Source organism: Schistosoma haematobium, chromosome 7 (genome assembly GCF_000699445.3).
Source record: "Schistosoma haematobium chromosome 7, whole genome shotgun sequence".
Lineage (NCBI taxonomy): Eukaryota > Metazoa > Platyhelminthes > Trematoda > Strigeidida > Schistosomatidae > Schistosoma > Schistosoma haematobium.
The window spans coordinates 19,089,406-19,102,865 of record NC_067202.1 but is presented as its reverse complement, the minus strand read 5'-3'; the positions used below and the strand labels follow the sequence as shown (position 1 = coordinate 19,102,865).

General features: G+C 34.4%; 1 protein-coding gene across 2 annotated transcripts in view; it reads left to right on the top strand.

The window, feature by feature from the left end:
* Positions 1-13,460, top strand: part of MS3_00009762 (uncharacterized protein) — a 63,874-nt gene that overhangs the window by 35,051 nt on the left and 15,363 nt on the right. For both annotated transcript variants that reach the window (XM_051218162.1, XM_051218163.1), the window contains exons 11-12: positions 7,005-7,123; positions 11,593-11,657. In XM_051218162.1, the coding sequence (XP_051064608.1) occupies positions 7,005-7,123; positions 11,593-11,657 (184 nt within the window). The remainder of the gene's footprint in view (positions 1-7,004; positions 7,124-11,592; positions 11,658-13,460) is intronic.

Here is a 13,460-nt window from a genome sequence, read left to right as displayed (position 1 = left end):
CTGTTACTAAGCTATTCATTAATCTGGTTACCGATGCTAATGAGTGTATGGTATTGTTGTAGTGAACGAGAACTCAGATGGAAAGGGGGTAATCCATATGTTGTTTAGGATGAAATTACAAAGTTCCTTAAGAAAATATGTAAACCATACATTAAATATATACTTTGCATATCTTCCTACAGTTTTCCTTCATACGCTTCATGATTCCTTCAATTCTGTTGTTATTATAATTGATTTCTCATTCCTTTCCTGTTTGTCTTCAATTCATCTTTGATCGGCAGGTATTTCACTTCTCATTACTATTATGTACTACTTATATCTGTCAGTATAAGTAACATTCACTTCAGTATAATATCTTACTTTATAAGCTAGAAAAAAATATATATAAAACTAGCGATTAAACTATGTCAAAATATTAGTTAATAGAGTTATTATATGTTGTTGTTCTGTTTGAACTTTTTGATCTGAATCAACAATATTGATCTTTATTGGAAGGTTTTAATTATTGTTGTGATCTGGCTAAAAAAAAAACAAATTGATCACAATAACGATGAATTTGAATATTTTCTTTCTTAAATTTTGATTTTCAATAGTTGCTAAGAAAAGATAAGTTTATAGACTTTTTATTAGGAACATATATGGTAATGGTTACTTTTTAAAAGGGTACTTTCCTACTTTGTATTTCTATAACAACATTAACTGCTATCTAATTATGAATAAAAATGCATAGTGGCTAGCAGTGGAATTCAATAGGCGCGTTTCTTCCTGATTGGGACTCATAAGCTCGATGTATCTGCATTTCAGCGTTAATGTTCACTCTGGGACTCGAACCTAGTACCATTCGCTTCAAACGCCATCAAGTTATCCACTTAACTACTAAGTCCTGATAGCCACCTACTTGTACAGTTGGGCGAAGTTTAAATTCGCTTGGTTTTATTTACTTGAATCTTCCCATTCATGTTTAGGACTGCATATGTACATACTGTAAAGATTGCTTCGATATTGGAAAGATTCAAGTAAACAATACAAGTGAATGTTATCTAATTAGTTGTTATTGGATATAACTTTAGAAATGGAGTTCTCTATTTTCAATTTTATCCTAAAACTTCTCTCATCTTCTCTATTGGATTGTTGATTAATTAATATTGAAGTGTTGTTGTGTATTTATTTTATTATACGATATACCATTCTTGAATTATGCCCTGTCCATTAATTACTACCTCCCTCATTCACAGCCACATTTGGCTAATTCTTGTACAAATGTTGTTTCCTATTTTATGGTATGATGTGGTCTGTCTGGTTGGTATATAAACCCAATATGTTTGAAATACATGATTCATATCTCGGAGGCTGAGATTGGTGTTCTGGACTTAACAGGCAGTGTTAGGCAGGGTGAAGGATATATAAAGACTTTAGACTGCTCGTACGGGTTTCATGCATCATTGGTCGGATCGGTAATTCACTACTTTCTTATTGGCAGTATTAGTACGTATACATTAACAGGGCACTCAGGCTACAAGTTATAACATTAACATTGAAGTGCTTTTGTGTATTTATTTTATTTATTTGAACACAAACATTGGTACAAGGAGGTACCAAATACATATGTGCCACACAAACTATTCGATTTGCGTGAGGTCTAGGATACTGACAAGGTGCCCAAACTGAAGCAGGTGATTTTCTTAAGGAGCCACACTCCGAGACTTCTACCTAAAGGTCTAATCCACAAGACAGTGGAGCAACGCAAGGTGATGCAGTCACATGGTAGCCGGAGACCAACAGTAGGTTCATACGCCTTCTCACTCCTCGGTATCCTGGAGCCCATATGCATCAATGTTTTAGAATCAGCATTTTCCAACTTCCCTGGGTGGTCGCTCCATGTCCACCAACATCGTCGAGCATTGGCTGTTCATCCTTTCAACTCCGTAAACAACAGTAATGCCTTGAGAAGGCAGTGAGTAGGATTTCCCTATCAATAACTGTATATACGTGGGCATGTGAAAGGATTTTTAGAGGGCTAGCTGACTCCCCCCACTTTCGACCGTACCAGGCTATTTGGGGGTTGTGTGATAGATTTTTCTGTGTTTTCATATTTTCATTTTTTATGTCGTTTTAGAAGAATCTACGATCGTTCGTAAATTATAATTTACAGTACACTAGCCTCCAAACTGTAATACGTTAATTGTTATTGTGAAAATGTAACTATATTATTTCATACACTTTAATCGACTATTATTGAAATATCTTGGTTTGATCATTCCTAGGTCAATTCTAAACTGTTTCTATCTTACTTGCTATTGTATATGTTACATTATGTAATTTTCTTACATTCTACACTTGTAGTTTACAGTAACTCGTTGTTTAATCAATTATAAGTTTTGTTTCTGGAAAGTTTAATCAGATTGGATGAGTTATCGATTTAAAAGGTCTGCAGAAATTAAGTGTTTCGTACACAGTATGCAATTGAATTCTCATATCTGCTTTCCTTGTTTAGTAAATTGCATTGCTTGTCTAATTAGGAGTAGTGTCCTGTGGTTCGTTATTTTCTGGTTGCCCATATTCTAAAAAGTTGTTTCTTATTTTGTAATTTGAATGATTATTCGTGTTGTTAGTAGTGGCCTTATCAACATGAAGGCTGACCGCAAAAAGCGATCAGAGCAGCCGAATGAAGCTGATCATTTATGATCCCACTATTCAGAATTTACATAGAATCTTTAATGTGATATGTTGTGTGCTATTTTAGGAATTAACCCTTTCTAACTACTTCTTCCATTTTTGGGTAGGTAGCATTGCTTGAAAGTGCCTATTATCCTTGTGAAACAATTTACGACATCATATCCATGTTCAGTCGTCAGTAAAGTTTCACCCTCAGATCTTCTCTCGAGTAGTTAATCGACCTAGCTAAGATGGTAAATCATGCAGAAACAAGTTTTTCCGGTTAATATAGATTTACCGAGTCGTCTCGATAGACATGATTGACCACTGTGTCACGATACAAGTTTACAGTCAGGATTAATGTTATATCCTACCACCAATCATTATAATGACTGATATCATTATAGTCTCTTATAAAATAACTACGTTATCACTATACGAAGTAGTCAATAATATTTGTATATATGTATGTATGTTCACAATCTACTCATTCTCTCAATTCAAACTATGTATACAGGTCAATAAAATGAATAATGTATTAACTATTTCAGGTCAGCAAGTGTGTTCATGTTGATTTAATGTTTTCATTTCTACTATAAACATTGGTTCAACACTGAATAATATCTACATCACTATCTCTCTCTCTCTCTTATATATATATATATATATATATATATATATATATATATATATATATATATACTGTATTGTATTATCAATTAGATTGATTGTTAATTTGTTGGCAAGGTAGGTGTATTTGAGAGATATGTTAATGAGTTTTGTTTTCTTTAATATTGAGAAGAAGAAGAAGAAAAAAAGGTAGAAATTTCAATCCTTCGTTGTTTTATTCATTCATTTTCATGATTGATAAGCAGTTACTAGGTTTGTTATTGTTATTTTGTTTGAATTTATACCCCCTTTTTTTTTAAAAAAAAAAGAAATCAAATGAAATAATAATGTTAAAAGCATAAACGAGTGGGGGGATTGTTGAATTCCGAAGGTTCTCTCATGGGTTAACTTTAGATAAACAATGAAAACCAGGAATTCCTGAACAAAATGATTGATGGTATCTAGTAATCATGTTCAACATTATTTTTAGCCTTAAGAATTGGTATGTATCATTTTCTCTCAGTTAGTTTATTGTGGTTAGCGTTTTTTTTTGTAGCAAGGTTCTTTTCTACGGGATGGAGATTTTGATCCCACTCCCAGAGACCCTCTTTTACCCGGGCTTGAGACTAGCAGTAGCCCTAGAAGAGCTATGGGCGTTTTTTTCAATTGCTCCTTTTGATGACATGAAATAATGAATTTTAGTTTCTTTCCTTTCTGCAAATGAATAGTAAATTATCTTCATTTCTGCTTGAAACAACAAACATCTTGACTATAAGGTGTTGGTTTTTGTTAGGCATGTTTCATTTTCTTGTGGAAAGTCGAGTAGACAGGGCAATGATAATTTTATCTTGTCTATAGATCGGTGTATATGCGTATTTCGATAAATGTTTACCAATGGGTGACGGATAAGCAATATTGCAAGTGAACTGAAATTGAGAATGTTGACTACTGGATACCAGTTCAGTAGTCTGAAGGCAATAAAGCTTTCCACAAAGTCTAAAAGCCCTGGGTTCGACCTTTGGTGGGGTCATAGAAACGCACTGCTAGGAAGATTCATACTAAGGAATAACAGTTGTTTCACGCTCTCTGGTTTTCTGGCTACAATCTCTTTGTCACCGGAAATATACTCAGAGTGGAATTTCCCTAAAAGTATGCAACAACTTTGTGGTTAAAACACTCGCCTTTCGATCTTTAGGTCGCAACTCTAAGTCTCTCTTTACCTGCTGTAAGTTGAACAACCAGGTTTTTTTTACTTGATATCTACCATGTTTTCAGAGATAACATCTTCATCGTCTGACTTTATAGGGGTTGACTTCCTACCAGGCGATTCACTTGTTAACTTTGAAAACGTAGATAATATAGTTCTGTTTGGTGAAGACACTGACGAAATTCAATGCAAGTGTATTCAGAATGGATTTCTCCCCCTTTAGATGTAAAATGTTACTTTGAGATTGGCTTAGGCCAGAGCCTGAATTAATGATAGGAAGTAAAGTTGTTCAACGATCGTCCGTTCCCCAAATTCTGAAATTCCGAATTCCTCGTAAACCTTTTTTTGCTCTTATTTCACCAATTTATGTTTTCTTCTCGAGTCGTATCTTTGACTCCTGATCTTTCCTATTACCATCTCTACTGTAGTGGGATTCGGTCTGACAATTTTATCTCTATGTTCTAACTGGTTATGGCAACTTGGTTCAATATACGTATATACCAGGTTCTACGTTGTGATTGACCGGCTGACCGACTGCATACTGTCTAAATTGATTGAATAGTGTAAACAGTGTGGTTGTCAGTATTCAATATAATCCTTAAACTTCGTATACAGTTCGTCTTGACAACCGTCCTATATAACGTCCCAATGGTATATTAATCAGAAGGCGAATACGAAGCGTTGATTACATTTCTTACGAGACCACGCATATATATCCAAATTTACTGATGCGTTAAACAAGCATAGAAGAGTTGTACCGAAAGGCAAGCAAGCGAGCGAGAGTCAGCAAATATGGATACGAGCACGAGCAAGCGAGTACAATCAAGCGAGCGAGAGCAATGAATGTGAACAACATGGACATATATATATACATAGTGAAATGAATGAGTCATCGAATCAAATAAGTGGTTAGTAGTAAGACTAGCAGAGTGAATAAATGCGTAGACCGTAAGCAATATTCAAGTATACATGTCCAGGCATTTGCAATAGTAATAAAGGTACAATGATATAGATAAGTTGCTGTTAGGATGACTCAGTTCGTTAATAAGTTAATACAATGACTTGATCGAATTAATTGTGAACAAACTCAATTTCACGTGATCTGTTATAACCGATTTATTGGCAGCTTAAACGAGTTAAAGTGTTTTGTAGCTGTTTCCCTTCTAACTATTAGGAATAAGTTGTACCTAAATAAATGGTCGCTCTAGTTGTCAGAAGGGGCATCGGCCTCGTAACTTCCGAAGGAATTCGGCTTTCATCATGAGGCGTCATAGTTCTTCTAAATGAATACCTTCTGACTCCCAGGGCAGGGTTTAAAAGGTTTGAATAATTTTGTCTGGTTAGCGCTTTTTTAGCGAGTTAGTTTTCTACGGGATGGGGACGCTAACCCCATACCCAACCCTCCTCTTTTATCCGGGTTTGGGACCGGCAGTAGCCCCCGGAGGGACTCCAGGCGGAGTTACTAGGATTAATTAATGTTGCAAATTGTGAATACTATTTGTTATGTTCTGATGGTTTGCAGATATATCACATAATACGATCGCCAATTAGAACACTGACTTATTGACCAGACTAATGATGTATAAACCAGTACGAGCAGCCTAGAATCAACTCTGAGTTGCAGCAACTTCACACTTAACTCAGCCGGTTCAGTTCAGAACACCAATATCAGCCTTCGCTGAATAAACCATCTATTTCAGACATACTTGGTTTATATACAAGCAAATCAAACTGCATCATAGCATAAAATAGAAAATAAGAATTAGACAAGATCAGGTCAAAAAATGGCTGTTATTGTGAGATACTGTAACTAACAATTTGGGGATAATTTAGGCATGGTAAATCGTATTATAGTAGTCAATAGGTCAAACGGAAGTTTATAATGAGTGGGATATGCATATACATATAGTATACTTACTTAACAGTTCAATGTTAATAATATATCATCTAATAACAATCCATAAATAGATCCTAGCAGTTACCACTTACTTATTCTTCGTCCGGATATAACATTTTTGTCCATTTCCATAAAATCTTATGCGTTTAGTATCGTTTAATGTTGTTGATTGTTTGCAATGTTCCAAAGTTGTCACCATTTAAAATCAGTTAGTATTGACTAGCCTTATTGTTTTAATTTAGTAATCTTTAATAGTATACATCCATAATTCCACAAAGTAAATTGAAAGTCTTGCTGCGATAATACTGTAGTGTATCCTACTGATATCGACAGATATAAGTAGTATGTATCATCAATAGAAAGTGAAATACCTGACGGCAAAAGGTTAAGAAGATCAAAGAAAACAAAACGAGAACAAAGAATGATTGATGTAGAAACCAAAGGATTATCAAGTCTGAAACAATAGATTGACATTTTGTAAATGAAGTATTTAATGTATGGTTCTCAGATTTTACATTCGATTATTCCCCACTTATGTTCTGATTCATTAGAACTACTACATTTTGTTCAATTGAATTGTAATCTAATAATTTTTATTTTATATGTAAAATGTTGTTTCTTCTCTTCTCTTATCAGGTATGGATACTCCATTTTATCATCAAAATAAAAAATTCAATCAACAAAATCATATACAATCTAATCGTGAATCACAAGATTCATCATCCATTTTAACCAGCTTTCCTATAGTGAATGAGGTCAGTATTATTAGTATGTTGTTGTGCTTTATACCAGTTTATAAATCTTACCGTTCATGACAGAATGACAGAATCATTCCAAGAAATAAACGAACATTCATGATGTTGTTCACTATTAGTTCTCTGTTGAATAGAGAATCGTAGAATCCACTTCGTGAAGTTCCAAGTCCTTATGATAATGTATTAGACTAAAAGTCTGTATTATTTATTAATAGATGAATGGTGTTTCTACCCATTCAGAAATGATTGTTTACGATTTCGATACTTGTACATTGATCATTACATTAGAGCTTTACTTATCAAATCTAAACTCTATTGATTTAGTTTTAATCATGAATTTTAAAGAAAAAATCACTGCGGTAGCACTATGATAATAACTTATGGAAAAACAACTAGGCAGATGAAAAGTTTGAATTTCATGATCTTTCAGGGATGGGAGCTCTTAATTGTGAAAAAGAATGTAGGATGATGAATTTAATTTCATAAAGGAAGAATATGTTGAATGGGATACAATTGGTACAGTTTAATATTCTTAAGAGGAAGTTTTATGACGTTAGTTCATGGATACACTCGATAAATCTATTTATCAAACTCTACTTTAGTCATATGATTCAATTTTTACATTAATATTCAACTACCTAGATTGATTTTGAATGACCCGACTAAATTCCAAAAACTCAACGATGTGAATGACATAAATATGAAAACAGAGAAATTGCTGACTAATTCACTGAAGGAATTAAAAAAAATAAAAGAATACTTACTCCAAACATACACGATTCACTTAAACTCACTGGATCGAACACACCACGACTCTATGGTTTACCTAAAGTTCACAAGATTGGTCTTCCTCTTCGTACATTTTTAGATATGTATAATTCGCCATACCATAGAACTGCAAAGTGGTTAGTTCAAATCCTAGATCCTTTACACAAAATAGTCGTCAACAGAAGCGTGACAGACGTCTCATTTCCAAAGTTGAACATATGAATTTAAATGGGAAACGGATGATATCCCTAGATGTTACTTCCCTGTTCACCAATTTATCTTAAACTGAGACTATTGATTTGTGGTGCCAATAGCTACTTGAAAAATAAATCAATATCGGGATTCCCGGGGTTAGTCTCAAAGAATTACTTCTGGAATGTACAATAAACGTCCGTTTTGTCTTGAATAACACATATTATAGACAAATTAATGGTATGCCGATGAGCTCATCTCTAGGTCCTATCCTTGCGGATTTTATTCTTGCTAAACTAGAAAACGGACCTCTCAAAGATGTTAACAATAAGCTTGACTTCTACTGTCGTTACGTTGATGACACTTTCGTCATTGTCGATCAGAACATTAGAAAGGAACAACTACTAGAACTATTTTAATAACAAACATCCTACAATTAAATTTACATGTGAAGAGGAACTAGATAATAAACTACATTTCCTTGACGCTTTGTTAAACAGAAAACAAAACGGTCCTATCAGTAGAAGTGTATATAGAAAAAGTTCTTCGTCAAGCCAATACATACATTTCTTAAGCTTTGAACCCTTTCGTTATAGAAGAAATTTAGTCAAATGTCTGGAAAATAGAGCTATTAATATATGCTCAGTCGATACAATTAACAAGAAATTAGAGATCATATATAATATGTTGATTGAAATGGGTTATCCACGGGGTTTTCTGAAGAAACACGTGTAACAAACAAGAAAATAGCGACGTCAACAGCTAGTGAGAAACCTCTCTTCTTGAATCTGCAATTCAATGGAGATTTAGTTGGTGATATACTACGTGATAGACTGACAAGAGCACTGAAGAGAACGTTTAATGCACCCAACCTTTGTCTATCGTACTCGACCTGATCTATGGAGATTCCTCAACTAAAGGATAAGTTACCTGGTTATGCCACTTCTGTGTATCTACGAATTCAGCTACTCCTGTAGGGAAAGCTATATTGGGTGCACTACCAGACAAGTAAAGCAGAGTTAGTGAACATCTCCCTTTGTGTTAATGAAAAGGTTCTGTGAAGTCAATATGCAGCTCGATTCTATCACACTTGATCGATATTGGTCATGTAGCAAACAGAAATAAGTCATTTAAATGTTATTTATCGTATTCCTACTAGTTTTCCTTAAGGTGTTCGATCTCGTCTCTTACACATAGCAGAAGCTACAGGAATTCGAGCCAACAATCCACGTCTTTGTGTTCATAAGAAATTTGTAACACCCTTATCTCTCCCTTGGCCTTAATAAATGATTTTATTTATTTATTATTATTTTCCATACTCTCTCTCTTTCTCTCTCTCTGTTTATTTTTTTCACCCCCTCCACACAAATACGTTTCACGTTCCAATCATATGAACATTTCTGATTACGTAATCTTCTAATTTTTTTATGAATGTTATTTCAATGTCTATGTTTTCCATTATGAAACATTGATTCAAGCCTTTATTATTCTTATCACAACTAATACACTACTAATTTGTACTTTTCACTCACTATATTTAGTTACGTAATCAATTCCGCGGTTATCACAAGCTCATCAACTGACCTGATTGGTTTAATAATTTCGTATATGCCTATTAAATATTACTGTAAATTAGAGTAAAGCCTGATGAAGATCTAATCAAAAACAATATTGATTGAGATGTTGAAATCGATTGATATTGAATCATCATTGAGAACTTAGAAGCACTGGACGGCCGTTTCGTCCTATTAAGGGACTCCTCAGCGGTGCGCATCCACGATCCCAGTCGTGGGATCCCATAGTTAGAAACAACGGCCGTCCAGTGCTTCCAGATTTTCAACGATGGTCCAACCCTATACTATATATATATAGTTCTAAATAATTATAACTGAGCATATAACTGATAAAAGTGTAATGTATTAGGTTTTTCTCATGTACATAAGTGGATATTTCATTTTGTCCATAAATTTTACATGTACTACTTTTTTTAAATACAATTAAATAGAAAAGAAGAAAATTCGAATATGATTTAGTGGTATGTTATTTGACTAGTTGTAAATTTGTCCATATTTAAATAACTATGCGTAAAATGTCATTCTGTTTAACTTGTAGAGGCTAATTTCCTCTATATCTGACTCCAATAAATAGTATCCCGTTAACTGAGTATTTAATACGGGCTAAATCTCCTAGTAGAATGATGGATTTACTCAAGATTATTCAAAAGCTTGAACACCAGTTATAGAGACAGTTTATTGATAAAGATTGATAAAATCCACAAGTGTAGAGGATGCAAGTACACAGAGAAACTAATTGTGTGTGTGTGTGTGTGTTAGAAATGCATATATATTTATGAGTGTTAACCAAGTATGGATAAATTAAAATAATACAGTAGTTGAATGGGCTCACTACAAACTCTCTCCCTCTATCTCTATTCTTTGCTGTTTTGTTTATGAATTGAGTTGATCAGTTACTTTGTTTGATTCATATTCTCATCGTATGGAATATACATAATTACTATATTCATCTACCGATCAACTTCATAACTGGATACAAATCTTGATCTATTGAAGTATTCTTATCTACAAGTTAATAAATTCTCTATTCAATTACTTAAACCGATTTTCGATGATGTAATAAGAAGAGGAAGATTATCAGAACTATGTGATGATATATATTAGCGCAATACATTTCGAACAATTTGATCATACATATACTTGTTAATATTTATATCTACTTAAATGACTGCACAAACAAATAGAATCAAATGACCGAATAAGGGTAGAGGATAAACATCCATCATCCTCTATTGCTAAACACATAATTGAAACATGTCATTAGATTGATCTTAACTCAGCTTTTGTGGTGTTGTACAGAAATGTAAACGGGCATATACCAAGGTTTATTGAAGCCTTAGTCATACGAAGATTCAAACCCCCTCTGTGTATTCAAAAACAATTTGTTCTAGCTTTAAACCGACTCTGGTAATATTACCTTATTATCCAAAGTGATAAGGCTTCAAATCATTTTCACATTGTTTCTTGATTATCCTTGTCTCGTTTTACCTTTCATTTCTAGTCTAGTTAACTTAACAAGTATATATGTGATCACGTTGTTCGATATGTACTGCGCTAATAGCCCATCACGTAGTTCTGATCACCTTCGTCTTCTTATTACACTATCGAAATTTATCAAAGGGATTAATTGCTTTAAACTGATTTTGGCATAATGTAGCTTACGAATCTGTAGTCTGTCTAACAGAAAATTCGAATGCTACTTAGTACCAATAAACTGTTGATTTTACTTAAATCTAGTGTGAAAACACTTACAACCTGGTTATTTATTTGATCAATTAAACTGTAGTAAGTCGAAATGAAAAAAAGTCATTCAAGCAGTTCAATTGTACCTTCTTCCTTGACTCATCATCATAATTTATAAAAAATACACTTGATAATGTAATTTATGTATTTTGGAAATACAACAATTCTTTTTTTTAACTGTCTATTTTATAGTGTGATGTGGATATCAACAAGGAACCGTGGTTTCATGGTGTTTTGCCTAGAGCAGAGGTGGAACGGTAGGTTTATCACAAAAAAAATCGTATTTATTCAATGAATGGCTGAATCGAACTTGTAAAGTTGGGATTGTGACGGATAATCACTAACCTTCTGTGTAGACTAAATATTTGCAATATGTTGCCTTTTTTGTTTGCTTATGATCAATTAACTGTTTAAATGAAGACATAAAGTAACAAATCAACCGAATAGCCTAATATATGATGACTTTGAGGGGGTGTTCTTAGCTACGTAGACAGATGCTGGACATTAATATTCCCACAAACGTAGAATATTTTGAATCGGGATATAGGTTGATGTAGTTTAGAGTTTTAATGATCTCATTTTGTGTGTATCTACTAGAGCAGATTACCTCATAGTCAATCAGTCGGTCAGCTACAACGTACGAGATTTACAACCTCATCGACTGATTTACCATCATACCCTAATACCCTGCGTCCAACCTCACTATTACTCACCCGGTGATCCTAGCAGATGCTGGAAATACTTCTAAGGCATCTGTGGTCAAATACCAGTAGCTTAGGAGTATCTTCTACTCGTAATGGTCACGTTTCGCGGCCGTAAAGTAGAACAGAACGAATTGTTGCGCAGTATACTCGTCCTTAAATCGATAGACGGATATCTCACCCTCGTCATGGATGACGTAACTTGGCAAAAGCCAAATGAGCTTTTCGAATCTGTGCAGAGACTTCGTCCGACATCAACTCATTAGGGCTGATCAGACTTCTAAGATAAGTAAACCTGTCAACCCGTTTGACTACTTTACTCCCTATTCTTAGTTCCGGTGTTGACACAGACCAGTCCTGAAGCAACAACTTGCATTTGGAGGGAGAGAAGGGCATCCCAAAGATTCTGGCATTTTCGCTCCAAAAGACTCTGCATTTTGTCAGCGTTTTCACCAAACGGGACTATATCATCTGCGTATTCTAAGTCGATAAGTTGATCTCCTGGTAGGAGATCAATGCCTTGTTATTGACCTTTCGTTATTTATATTAAATACGTCACCTATGATTTAGTTTTTCATAGTTGAATTCATGAGTCAATTAAAGCTACGTCACCATAGAAAACCTGGAAGCATTGTATGGCCGTTTCATCCTAGTACGAGACTCCATAACAGTGCGCGTCCACGATACCGCCCCATGAGATTCGAACCCAGGGCCTATCAATCTCGCGCGCGAACGCTTACTCTTTAGACCACTCAGCCGGCATTCAACAGTGTTAATGTGTAACGGAATTACTCCACTGTCTTCAGTGAGTTACTATCTCACAACCGACCTGGTTGAACTCCACTGGTCACGGGCATCCGGTGCTTCCAGGTTTTCCATGGTCGTCTAGCTTCAATTGACTTATGAATTCATTTATTAGTGTAGTTTTCCATTGTTAGTGTTATTTTAGCGTTGTTTTGCTTTTAATGAACTTGAAATACAATAATGTGGTCTGATTTTATTGATTTACTGACTACAAGATGTGCTTTTTTTCTTATTGAAGGTGTGGCTTTTACCCCATTGTACGTACTACGACAATATAAGATTTTTACTGTTGTAAGCCTACATATATAATCTATATTTCTGTGTTAGATCACTTACTGGAATAGTTACATATATTTACTTATTAATTTATTGAATATTAGAATTATGATTGTACTTGTAATAGTACTTGGATGTGTGAAACAGTAGTGTTTGCATGTTTGAATAATAAAAATCAATGCTTCTTGTGGAGTTTCACTCACTCACTCACTCACTCACTCACTCACTCACTCACTCACTCACTCACTCACTCACTCACTCACTCACTCACTCACTCAC